A 13,843-nucleotide genomic window follows, 5' to 3' on the forward strand; every position below is an offset into this window, starting at 1 on the left:
TAGAGAATCTATCTTTAAAGACAGAAAGACAGAGCACTGCCTTAGAAAAGTTAAAACGTGATGTCTACTTCGACACCAGTTAAGACACCGAGGAACACTGGCACAGAATTTGTTCATGACTTTGATATTTTCACGGAATAGGACACTTAAGGATAAACTTAACTCTCACCTTGTCGAGTTGATCTTGAAGACTAGTGGACGCTTTATAACCAAGTTGTAATAGCATTGCTTCTGCGGCATTTTTTTTGGCTATCTTTTTATTAGGTCCTGTTCCAGTAGCAACTTCACTTCCCACCTTGACCTGATAAGATTAAAGTAAGAAATTATATGAGAGTTGCTTTGGGAAACAGGAACTCTTTAATACCGTAAAGCAATATGTTCTGCTCTGTAGCATTCAGAAATTTAAAGTTCAGTCCATGATAAAAACAGCGATTAGGATCCCATGTGTGTAATATTATGTATACAATACATACGTGGAGGAAAAAAATGGAAACATGGTCCTCAAAATGTCAATGGGGGTTAGCTCAGGATGATAAAATCTTAGAAAATTTTAACTTTCTTACATATTTCTATATTATTTGCTTTTTTAAACAATAAGCTTGTATTATTTATATAAGCGAAAAAATAATATTCGCATTGTAACAGTTTGTGTTGGTTCTGACTACATATACTATTCTTTATTTAAATTAATAAAACTGAAAGGGCTAAAATTCATGTTTGTCCCATTTAAAATAATGTTCATATTACATCCCAACTTTACAAAGGTTTATATTAAATAGTTCCTGAAGAATTAATATACAAGGGTTAGTACAATATTGTGGTTAAGAACACAGACTTCCAAGTCAGATTTGGGTCTGAAATTCAACTCTACTTCTTCTTAGCGATATGAACTTATTCAAATTATTTAACACCTCTAAGCCTCTCTTTTTCATCAGTAAAAGAGAAGTGATACAACTACCTCTCACTGTCCTGCTTTGAAAATTAAATTTAAAAATGTATGCAAACTACAGTTTATGATTTAACCATAACTGCTCAATAAGCGGTAGGTTTTTATCATTAGAACTACTCCACGGTTATCTTTAGTGAATAAGTGATGCATATGTGCATCTATGTGTATATATACATATATGCATGTTATTTAGATGTACATCAGACATCTTACATCCACACATACATGTTCTGAGTTGAGTAATGCTCTTTTAGAGATGCATATCCCAAGAGATAATACAGATATAAAACATAAAATGGAAAGCAAAAAAGAATAGAATTACAAGGAGAAATAAGAAATACACGTCTTACAGTGGGATTTGTTTTTATACATTGATCTCAGTGAGTGACTGAAGAAGCAGACAAGATAATCGCAACTTTGGAAATTAAACAATGTAATCTAAATAATCTATGGGCAAAAGAAAAAATCCTAGTGGAAATTAAAAAGCATTTTAAATAAATAATAATGGAAATGTAATATATCAAAACTTGAAGAATGCAATTAAAAAGTGAAACAGAAAATGCAGTCATAAAAGCTTAGAGAGGGACATAAAAGTAATGAGCTAAACATCCATCTCATGAAGTTATGAAGAGCAAAATGTATCCAAAGAAAACAAAGACAAAAGCAGAAATTAAGAAAATAGAAAACAAAGTATAACAGAGAAGTTCAAAAACACCAAAGTTCCCTGAAAAGAAAATAATGATAAACCAAAGGTAAGACTGATTGAAAAAATTTTTAAAAGACACAGTTAAGAATGAAAATAGGAGATTACAGGGGCTTCTGTAGCATTACAAAATAACAAGGAATATTGAGTATCTTAGCAAAAATTTTTTGAAGATTTAGATAAAATGGACAAATTCCTAAAGAATTACCAAAACTGGCACAGAACAAACCAATAACTGTACAGGCCTATTCCTACTAAAGAAATTAAAACTGTAATTTAAAAAATTTTTCCACAAAGAAAACTCCTGAGAGCTTCTTCAGCAAGTTCTACCCGATATTTAAGGGAAAATAATGTTAATCTTACAAAAATTCACCCAAGTTTAGAAAAAGAGAGATTGGTCTTCAATTATTCAGTGAGGAATCATTGCGATTCCAAAATCTAATCACTTCTTGGCCTTTTGGCTAAAATCAAATGTAATTATAAACTCCAACAAAAATAGTACAAGGAAATGTACAGACCAATTTCACTTATGAACATAAATGCTAAAGTTTAAACCATATAGTAGTAAATCGAACAAAGCAATATAAAAAAGTAGAATCATGATGAAGTTAGATTCACTCCAGAAATGAAAGGTTGATCTAACATTCAAAACTCAAAACGAAATCAATCAGTGGAATCTGCTATATTAACAGGTGAAGGAGATGAACCATGTGGTCATCTTAATAAATGTAGCAAAAGCATTTGGTTAAACTCAACATCCATTCATAACAAAATCTTTTAGCAAAAGAAAAACTCTTAGGGAAAGAAGGGAACTTCCTTAATATGACAAAGGACATTTTACAAAAACCTACAGGAAACCTCAGCAAACATTATACTTAATATTGAAATTTTGAAATTAGAAACGAGACAAGGATGCTCTCTATTTTTACTAGTATTTTACATTTTACTACAAATCCTGGACAGAGCAATAAGGCAAGAAAAAATATAATTAGAAGTGTAAAAACAATCTCATTATCTGCTGATATGGCAATTACGTAAGAAACCCAAGAAAATCTTACGAATAAGAACTTATGAGAGTATATCAAGTTCTCTATGAAAGGTCATACACAAAAGCCAATTGTATTTGTACAGTCTGTCAGTGACCATGTAGAAAACGAAAACTGTTAAAAGATATCATTCACATTAAATAAAACTCAAATACTTGTGGTGTTTAAGACCTTCGCACAGAAAATTAAGCATTATTGAGAAAAATTAAGATAAACTTAATAGAAATACGCCATGTTCAGGTATTGAAGACTCAACATTATAATGATATTAATTCTCTTCAAATTGATCTATAAATTCAATGAATTCCCATCAAAATCCGACACATATTTTTACAATACTTCACAAGCTGATTACAAATTCTACATGGAAACACAAAGTACTAAGAGCAGCTAAGATCCTTTTGAGGAAGAACAAGGTGGGGGCCCTTATTCTTCTGGATGTCTATATTTATTATAAAGTTAACTTAAGGGAAAAGACAGATAAATTTGACTACATTAAAATAAGTTTTGTTCCTCAAAAAAACATCATTAAAAAAAAAAAAGGAAAGTCACAACACAAGAGAATTTGAAATGCCATATAACAGCGAAAGACTCCCATTCTAGAATATATACTAAATTCCTATTAATCAATTTTTTTAAAGCCTGTAGAAAAATAATCAAGAGAGTTGAATAGGCAATCTACATCAGAAATTTTGGATTGTTTTACCAGATGTCACTGTGCTTCATTTAAAAAAAAAAAAATCAGAAAGCTTCAATAGTTTCATGCCACTTTAATAAAATCTTACGATAAGAATTTACTGGTTATTGGCAATGAATGAGTATATGGTACGACTAAAGCCAGTTTCCAGATATGAAGCATGATACTTCTAGCCCTATTTTTCTTTTCTGGCTCTTGTTTGAAATCATAATATTGGCTATTTCACTTGTCTCAGAACACATAGTCCCGTCTGGCATCCACTTGTGTACTGTTTGCCATTTATTCTTACGACATTATTTAGAGTTTTATTTGTGTTGTTATTTCCATCACTACTTTCAAGATTCAAAGAACTAACTACTTTTAAGAAACTAGGGATATATAACACAGCAGGGAGAGAAAAATATAAATAATATGTAAATTAATATGAAAAAGAAATTACACTCTTAACAGAATTTTAGTCAAGATGAAACAAATGACATAGCTCTTGTCGTATAGGAAACACTGAAAATGTATTCATTATAGAATTTCTGTAACAACTATCTCAGATCTAATAGTTCAAATCTGCGCAACGTCTTTGAAACCTTCACTGCTTTCCTTCTGAAACCGGAAACTACCACATTATGACAAATCAACAGCAATCTATGGACCTCACTCAGAAGCACTGACTGGACTGGGGTGAACACGCACCACCTCCCATATCCAAGTTGGCCTGTACCTGACCTGGACACAACAGGCCCCAGGTATAATGTCTGTGAGTCCCTAACGGGAGCCAGCCTCTGCTACCTATTATTTTTTCCAGGGCTTCATTTGCTCCCCAGCTTCACTAGCCCCTGTGTCGTTGTAGGAATGCCTGCTAGCTAAAAGATTAAGCCAGCTACGTCAGAAGCTTTCTCTACTGCTTTGAGAATCAAAAGACTGGCCAAGGTAAATGGAAGCAAAAGATCACTGGGCAGCAAAAAACGTTTTATCTGCCTTTACGGGCTGTATACACCTCACTCGCTCTCATTCAGTCCTTCTGCTTCATGCCAAGGCCTAGCTGATCAGCCCAGGCCGGGGCCCTCTAGCTTAGACTCCTGCTGTTGGATCAGGCTGCTCCCACCTCGGCATTCACCTTGGAGCTGTCTGCCGACTTCCCATCCGAACTGATGGGAGTCACTTCTGATACCTTCGAGAGTCACTTCTAGGACAGAGGCTTCCAGGTTCATTTCCCATTCACCCGCCCTCTGCTTCGCACAAGTTTTCAGAGTCGCATGGTTCAATGGTTTGTCAGCAGCTACCCCAGGTTATTTGTTAGAAAAAGACCACTGTGCTGAAGGCCTTGATTCTCTAACAAACACAATGGCCGCTCGAAAAAAAAAAAATCACGTCACTGTAAGAGTCAAGTAAGCAGATAATAAACGTCATAAAAAGCTCACAAATTTTATATTATAAAGATTTTTTACATTAAAACGTTAATTGGTCTGCAAAGAAGCTCGACTTTGCTATGCAATAAATTTAAGACCGCCAGATTTTTGTCTTTAAGCAAATCATTTAAACAAATCAAGTCCTCAAAAAACTAACAAAAAAGTTCTAAAACAGCATTTACCAAAAACTTAATTATCTTTCACTGAGACACAAATAAAATTGATGAAATTTGTCTTACATATATATATAATAAAAACCTGGAGATCTCAATCACAGATAGAAAAACTAATATTAAATGATATATAACGATACAGTATGCTGATGTGCAATTCAGTTTAGTTATCATTATTTCCTCTTTGAAAAATTAAAATATCCTTCTGCAAAAATATTAAAAGTTTTAAGAAATTTACTCTGGAACTAAATACCCAAATAATGTCACAAGAAGTTTTCCTTTACCTAGTAATCAATACAAGGTAACTACAACCATTTTATAACGCACAAACTTTTTTTTTTTTAGTGATAAATAAACATTAGCATATCATCTCTAGATATTTTACTCCCACATTCGATTACAGCAAATGATAACATTGCTTAAGTAGTTTATACAAAAGCCTTTACTTTGATAAAGTTTCTGCAATATGGAAATGAATCCGCCGGGGCTTCCAGGAGGGGAAAAAAGCAATATGAATTCAGTGTGAAAACATGTGAAAGCATAGCCAAACGCTGCTGTTTGACGAGCATGTTTATGAATGCCCATAAAACAGAAGTTGGCGTTAAGATATTCTAAATTCCTCTTTCCAAAGGGGTACTCAGTATATTCCACAGAAAAGGAACTGTTTAATAGTCAAGACCCATTTTTATTCCTAACACAGGTCTAAAATTTGGGTAGTTTTTTTCCCCTTCCAGCTTTGGAGTTCAAAGAGTGCTTTCTAGAATTCTTCAAAGCTAAGAATACAAAAAGAAAAATGGTGCATATATTTTAAAAGAGAAAATACTGGAACAACACTCTTTCAGGTCCTAATGACATGTAGTCAACAGTGGGTTTACTAACCATCGAAGAACTCCCTCCGTGGGCGTCTACGCTCCTGCAGTGGTTTATCTGTGACTACACCGTAAGTTTACATCTCCAACAAAAGCCAAACACAACTAGCTCTCAATCAGGCAGGCAGCAAACACACATCAAAGGTTTATTAAGATACTACTACATACAGACCACTGTACTGGGTACCATGAGATAAAGAAATACGAAGATCATGAATTAGGAAAATTTAGATATGCATGAAAAGTTCACCAATATGACAGACCGTGTTTAAGGACCAACGTTTCTCACACATGGTCAGTACTAAGCAAATATCTGTTGATTTTAACTGGAATATTTAAAGGTGAGCTCCATAGGTTGGACTAGAAAAAGTTTCTTTTTAATGCCAATTTCAACAAAAACAGTTTGGGGACAATAATTTAAAATATAGACTGGATATTAGATGATTCTAATGAATTATGCCTAATGTAAGAAAAACTTAACTTTTTCTTTTTTTTTTTTTAGAGATACACACTAAGTATGTAGTATGAGATGACTTAGAAATTAGCTTTGAAATTCTTCAGGAAAAACAAAAGCAAGAGGGTACGGGAGAGAAAACACTTATGGCTGAAGCAAGTGAGGTAAAAATCTTAATTGTTTCTGGACGATATGCATATTTTCCAACACGTCAGTATACTATTCTTTATAGTATACTATTAAATTTATCCACCTTTTATATGTTTGAAATTGTCATAATAAAAATTAAAGGTGTTTTCAACTCTGGGACTTGAGCTGGCAGATGAAGATGGACAGGCAGGACCTGAAAGCAGGGCGTTTTGAGCAAAGTACCCCATTCCTGGTCCCTACCCACCTGCCAACACATTAGCAAACACTCTTCAATTTTCTTGGCTACACGACAGAGCACTTAACCCTCTCGGCAGTTCTGAGTCCCCCAGTCCTCACCACCGTTAGGCAGACAGTAGCTCTCTTCTCCTAATTTTCCTGAGAACCCAAAAGTTCATGCTCTTGGCCCTGTTCCATCCACTACATCCATCCTCAATTTTGTTTCTGATTCCATCTGTCTCCTGGTCCCAGTAGTTAACAGACTCTGGCTGCAAACTGTAACACAGTAAATTAGAGGCAAGCATTCTAAATGATAAACCCTGAGGTAAATAACCCGTGTGAACTCACAGGGCCTTCAAAACTCTTCTATCTGTTCTAACATGTCCTTGACACTTGAATGTTTCAGCCAAGTTGGTAGGTGGGCATGGAAGGAACGAATGATTTTAGTGCAAAGAGTGTTACTTTCTGCTATTAATTTTAGTCTGCCTTTTCCTCATATCTCTATTTCAAGCTGGAGATTTGCACATTTTTTCAATAGTTAAAAAAAAAATTCTTCTAATATAAAAACTAGAAATACCTGCATCACAAATTCCCGACGTCGAGGCATTCCTCTTTCTGAAAGCAAAACATAATCGGGCTCCTTGTCCTTTTTGGCCTGTTGAATTTGAGCCAGGCGGCTGATGGGGTTCATTCCTTGACCATATTCTGGTCCGGCCTAAAAAATGATTAAAGAAAAACTTTTAAAACGTGCTTGTAAAACTCGTTAAATCCTTAAAGTGGTTCTTCCTTTCTCCCCTGCACCTCAAAACTGACTAGAGAAGATAAATGAGCATCATTTATAAAGATTTATAAAGGAAAATCATAAAATGGATCTGAAACTAAGGCTTGTATGGGATTTAGGGCTCAGCGGTATTACTGATAAGCTGGGACAACGCTAACGTTTCTAAAGTCCTCAGTATAGGCTGCTCTGTAGCTTCTATTCCCCCGAAAAACACCAAAAAGAACATGAGAAGACAAGCCAAGAACTGGGGGGAGATATTTGCAATACATACAATTAAAAAAAGATATATCCAGTCTCCACTATATTTTTTAAAACTCCTAAAAAGTATTAACAAAAATACAATCTAAAACAAAAATGGGCAAAGGACTTGAACAGATAGTTAACAAATGAAGAAACATGACAAGGTAATCAACCTCATTAGGACTCAGAAAATGCGCATTAAGTCTACAGTGAGATACTATTTCATACCCATCAATTTAGCAAAAATGAAGAAAACATTTACCCATATGCTCATATGCTCAGAAATATCCGTAGCTACATTACGTGAAATAGCAAAAAACATGAAAACCACCTAAACATTCATCAGAAGAACAGAAGAGTACAGCATGTTCACAAAATGGAATGGTTCAGAACAGTGAAAATGAACTAAGATTTGCTACATGCATCAAGATGAACGAATTTCAGAAACAAAAGTGTTATGTGAGAAAAGTAAGCACAGAAGAATATATAGAAGTATAATTCATGCAAAGCCCACTAAAACTATAAAACACTGCTGCAATTAAGTAAGATCTCAATAAATGGAGAGATACACTCATGGATCGGAAGACTCAATATTGCTAAAATGTCAATTTTCCTCAAACTGATCATTCAATTCATTACATTCCCAATCAAAATCCCAGCAGGCATTGTTCGGTAATAACTAATAAGCCAATGCTAAAATTCATATGAAAATGAAAAGGCCAAATAACCAAAACAACTCTGAAAAAAAAAAAGAATAAAGTTACAGGACTCAGACTGTCTAACTTCAAGTTCATTACAAAGCTAAGGTAATCGGGACAGTATGTGTAGTACTGGCATAAAGATGAAGAGATCAATGCAACAGAACAGCATCCAGAAACAGACCCACACATCTATGGCCAACTGATTTTTGACAAAGGTGCAAAAGCAGTTCAGTGGAGAAAGGAAAGTCTTTTCAATCAAAAGTACGAGAACAACTGGATATTCATATGCAAAAAGAAAAAAAAAAAAACCACCCAAACTTTAATCCATATTTCATACCATTTACAAAAATTAACTCAAAATGACTCATGGACTTAAATGCAGTATCTAAATCTATAAAACTTCCAGAAGAAAACATAGGAGAAATATCTGTGACTTGGTTGGGTAACAATTTCTGAGATACAGCACCAAAACCACATTCTATAAAATAACGATAATAATAAATTGGACGTCTTCAAAATTAATAAGTTCTGTTCTTTGAAATAGTTTAAAAAAAAAATTCAGGCTTAGACAAAATATTTGCAAACCATCTCTCTAATAAAAACTTGTATCCAGAATGTATAAAGACCACTCAAAATTCAATATAAAATTATCATTATTTGAAATGGGCAACCAAACTTTTTTAGGTGGGGAAAAGACCTGAACATCTATCTCATCAAGCCTCATGTGCTACCAAACACATTAAAAAATGCTCATATCATCAGTCACTGGAGAAATGTGAATTAAAACCACAATGAGATAACAAAACATGCATATCTGCACGACTGAAATTTAAGACTATACTACACATTAGAAAAGATACACAACTGTAATGCTCACACACGAGCATTGCTCACGTACTCATATACTGTAATGCTCACATACTCCCTTAGAGAAACAACTGGAAGTCTCTTAAAATGTTGTGTACCTACTAAATGACCAAGTCACCCCACTCCTTTACCCAGGGAAATGAAACATGCGCCCATAAGACTTACACATAAATGTTCACAGTAGCTTTATCTGTAGTAGCCCCAGCCTAGAAACATCCCAAACGCCCTCCAAAGGGTGACTGGATAAACAATGGTGGTATATCCTTACAACCAAATACTACTTAGCAACAAAACAGAACCAACAGTTGATACACGCAGCATGGATGAATCTCAGAATGATTATACTGAGTGAAAGAAGCCAGCCAGAAAAAGAGTGGTTGCTTGGCAACTGATGGGGGGGCGGGGTTTACCAAGAGGCACAAGGAAACTTTTGGAAGCAATGAGTGGACAGGTTCATTATCTTGACTGTGGTCATGGTTTCACAGTGTGTGTGTGTGTGTGTGTGTGTGTGTGTAAATATATGTATCAAAACCTATGAGTATGCTTTAAATATGAACGGTTCACTAGATGTCAACTATACCTCAAAAAAGTTGTTTTAAAAATCTAACCAAATACCACTTTTCAGAAAAATAAACATAGTAGAAGTGTAAAGTAAGGAAACGTTAAACACAAAACTAACAGCAGTGGTTACCTGTGGGAGGTGGATCGGGAGGGGCATGCACAAAGCTTCAACCTTACTGAGAAATGGTCTACATTCAAATTAAGGAGTGTGTCTTACTTTTACTCAATATGCTTTCTAACTTACATACGAGTCATACATAAACCTAATATACTATTCCTAGAAACGAAGGTGTGCGTGTGTCATATCGTCAGAACTTCATTTCATCTTGAAAATGTTTTCTAAAGCAGATTATCAGGGACAAGGTCAACTCTGCAAGTCAGGTGGAGGGGGAGAAGAGAGCCAAGGAAAATGTTAGCTTTTGATAAAACACTGTTTCCGCTTCTACCTACATATCAAAAAATAAAAATTAAGTAAATTATAAAGGAAGTAAAGAAGAACTGATAAGAAATGATAAACACAGACAATAATTTTTAAGTCTAAGACTGAGGTACCACTGAAAAGGTAAAGGGGAGCTTCTGAGTCTGGGACTAGAAGTATGCCTAGTTCATGAAGATGTTCAAATAAACGCACTCCCAATGGCATGTTGTCTCTATGCCTGTTTGACTCTTTCATAAAAATGTCTTAAGTGGCAAAGGTATCGTTGTTGATGTGGATTCCAATGACGAAGAACCAGATGCATAAATCTGATGAGATAATAATGAAGTTCTGAGAACAGCAAGAAGGGCTGCTTTCTTCCCTCAAATGAAACCGACTGCCGGCACCCTTGACAATTAATTTATTCCTTGGGTATCGGCCCTCAGATTGCCATCCTACAAACCAGTAAAGACAGTCTTGTAACAGCTGTGTCCGGAAAATTGCATCAGAAAGCCTTCTTTGCAGTCTCATCTTAGAGAAAAGAACATGAAAAAACAGGATATAAATCCAAAGACAGCATCAGCGAGTCTTACGCTTTAACTTTTTAAAGTAAATCTTAAAATCCAAAAACAGCTCACGAGTGACCAGTTCCAAATGGGTACTAGAGTCAGAGATGACTGAACTTGAGCCCCGACTCTGCTGCGTGATCTCGGGCAAGTTTCTTAAACGCCAAGAACATCACCTACAAAATGGGGACCACAGCCACATCGTAGAGTGATGCAGAGGACCAAATGAGACGATGTGGCTGTTTTACTACGATCAATAATCAAGGCAAATCATCAACATATTTTCTCTACTTCTATTGCATATAAGGAACTGCAGACCCTAGATGTATAAGACATTAAGGAGGTGACAAAAATACTGAAAACAAAGATACTAATCTAAGCTGATCCATTTACTGCACACTATAAGGTATGATCATATTAAAATTATTGAAATTCCAACTTGTTGTATGCGTGCTGCTTTCTCAAAATACCCTTACCTTTCAGAGGACATCTACAGACTTTAACATAAATTAACATAAATTACATTAACACAGTTACAGACAAGTGATTCCAAGCGTGATGTATGTGAGGAAAAGTGCGAGGGGCGAACCTGACCTCGAGGGTCTGAGAAGGCCTCCCTGAAGAAGGCTAGTCCAAGCTCAGCTCTGAACAGTGGATAGAAAGAATTCTGGGATAATATGACTACATACTAAAAGCAATAGCAAATAATTTTGAGAATTCAAAATGTTTCTCCCCTCTCCAGAGAAAACTATTTAAACAATAATTTTGCTTTTAGTGGGTAAATTAAAAGTAACAAGAGTTATATTTATATCCTACTATAAAATTGTATAGATCTTTTCTGGCCTAATGGCTTATGATTCTTAATTTATTAAGATTAGATTTAGTTTAATAAATTGGATGGGAGTTACTGTGACCAGTTTTGGTCTGCCATTGTGAAAAAGCTACAGATTTAATACATAAAAAGATTTAAGAAAACGAACCATGGGTATATTCATGTACATATAAAATGTAAATAGATAGAATTAGACATAAAATAACAAGAGTTAATATTTACTAGATACTTATTTGTATTATTAATGAATAATAATAATTACTAATGCATTCTGGTGTTATTTCAGTTAATATTTATAACAATCCTAACAAGCAAGTTCAATTAGATTGCTCCTTTGTAAGTGAGGACATGTAAGATTAGAAAAGTTAGGTAACTTGAGCAAGTTACACACTCAAATGTGACTCCAAAGGTCATGTCCTTAACAACCACAGCCCACTCCCCGACCGTGTGATTAGAGCCTATGAATGAAAGCCAGCCCCACTCTGAACCTCTGTGACTACGATGAGTGGATCTGTTTGGCATTTATTGCTAGTCTACCCTACATACAATGTAGAAGGCTACTTCAGGGAATGCAAAACCTACATCTTCTCAGTGAAGAAATGACAAGATTCGTTTAAAACAAAACACAAGTATTTATGCAGTTATTTATGTAGTTATTAATTCAGGTAAATACATACTTCTAAACAAAGCAAAGGTACAAAGGTATAAAACCCAAATACCTAAACAGTGCTACTGCACAATCTAAACAAAAGAAATTCATCAAAGATAAAATGTATTTCATTTCTGCAATCGCCGATCTGTAGAGCCTAATCGGAAGTCTACTAAGTAAGGGAGGCTGAGCTGGCTACTGACAGGCAGGAAATTTCAGGCTTTCTCTAGACAAAGAATTCCAGCTCCATCCGTGTCATACATGCTGAGTACTCACGGGCACTGTCCTGTACTAAGTGCCAATTTACCTCATTCTTCCAACGTTTACCATTTTTTAATAATAAAAATAAAACTTAATCCAAAAAAAGTCACGATATCTTGAAAAGCTGTGTGTTTCGTATTCTTCTTTGGCAAGATCTATACAGGCCTGAAAGAATGCAAACAAAATAATACCCTTTGCCCCATGAGACTGCCATGAGGATTAGCGACCATAAATCATGCCAAGCGGCCGCTGTCATCAGCATCAGTACCATTCGTGTGACCAGCACTTTGCCTCCTAGGACCACTGCGCACGTCCTGTGAAGTTACTACATGGCAGTGTGGCATGCAGGAAGAACACTGGACCAGAGATCAGAGCAGTTTGGGCTGCCCCACGTGACAGGTGAATAAAAGTGAGCCAATGCTTTGAAGGCGTTTCATAAAACCTCATCTGTAAAATGAAGACGACATCATCTACCTTCCACAGTCCTGATGAGAATTATACATGAAGGTGATCATGAACAGAAAAGTATTTTTTAAGCCATAAATATGTAAAGTATTATTATCTGATGAACGCACACAGGTATCTCAAAGCAAAACAGAGTTGTTATCAACTTACAGTCATCCGTCCACCCTGACTGTGGGACTGTGTGCAATCCACCGGTTTAGATGCCTGCCCTATGGGAAAACTTTTATCTACAGTTACCATAATATTTACACAGTAAGACTGACTAGGGTTCATAAGCACATACTCACTTTGACTATTGTTTTAGGGCGTTTTTTAAAAAATAGTTTGGGCTTTTCGACCACAGGAAGAGGTGGAAGTTTCCGTAGCTCCTGCAGCACAGTGGTCGCAGCTCGCTTCTTGGAGAGCTTTTTGCTATTTCCCTCCCCTTCTGCGGAGAACTCTCCCACTGACACCCGAGTGACAAAGCTTTTCATGTGTGGTGGTCCGCTTTCTTTAATAACCTGCAAAATATACATGAAACGTTAAAAAACGTACAGGGACTTAACGTGTTCTTACGGCACGAGTCTTTCTTAACATTCATCTCATAATCAAAATTAAAATTATTAAGAATTATGCCAATATTATAATCTTTAATTAAAGCGACTAAGACGGTATCACACAAGGACTATTCATTTACGATACTTATGTTTAATGAACTGAAGTTGGAAGAACAGAAATATAAATAAATACGTTCAATTCATATCCCAAATTGTTTTTTACTAGTTTAAAATAGGCAATTCTAACTACGGTGAACAGAAAATTAAGAACATAAAACGCACTACATTAGATGAGGTACCCAGGCCATC

General features: G+C 35.4%; 1 protein-coding gene across 7 annotated transcripts in view; it reads right to left on the reverse strand.

The window, feature by feature from the left end:
• The window catches only part of STAU2 (staufen double-stranded RNA binding protein 2), a 232,365-nt gene that overhangs the window by 144,855 nt on the left and 73,667 nt on the right, over positions 1 to 13,843 (reverse strand). For all 7 annotated transcript variants that reach the window (XM_023534609.1, XM_023534608.1, XM_023534610.1 and 4 more), the window contains 2 exons: positions 7,238 to 7,375; positions 170 to 301 (listed from right to left, as the gene is read on the reverse strand). In XM_023534609.1, coding sequence (XP_023390377.1) covers positions 170 to 301; positions 7,238 to 7,375 — 270 coding nt within the window. The remainder of the gene's footprint in view (positions 1 to 169; positions 302 to 7,237; positions 7,376 to 13,843) is intronic.

Source organism: Pteropus vampyrus, unplaced genomic scaffold (genome assembly GCF_000151845.1).
Source record: "Pteropus vampyrus isolate Shadow unplaced genomic scaffold, Pvam_2.0 Scaffold127, whole genome shotgun sequence".
In the NCBI taxonomy this organism is placed as follows: Eukaryota; Metazoa; Chordata; class Mammalia; order Chiroptera; family Pteropodidae; genus Pteropus; species Pteropus vampyrus.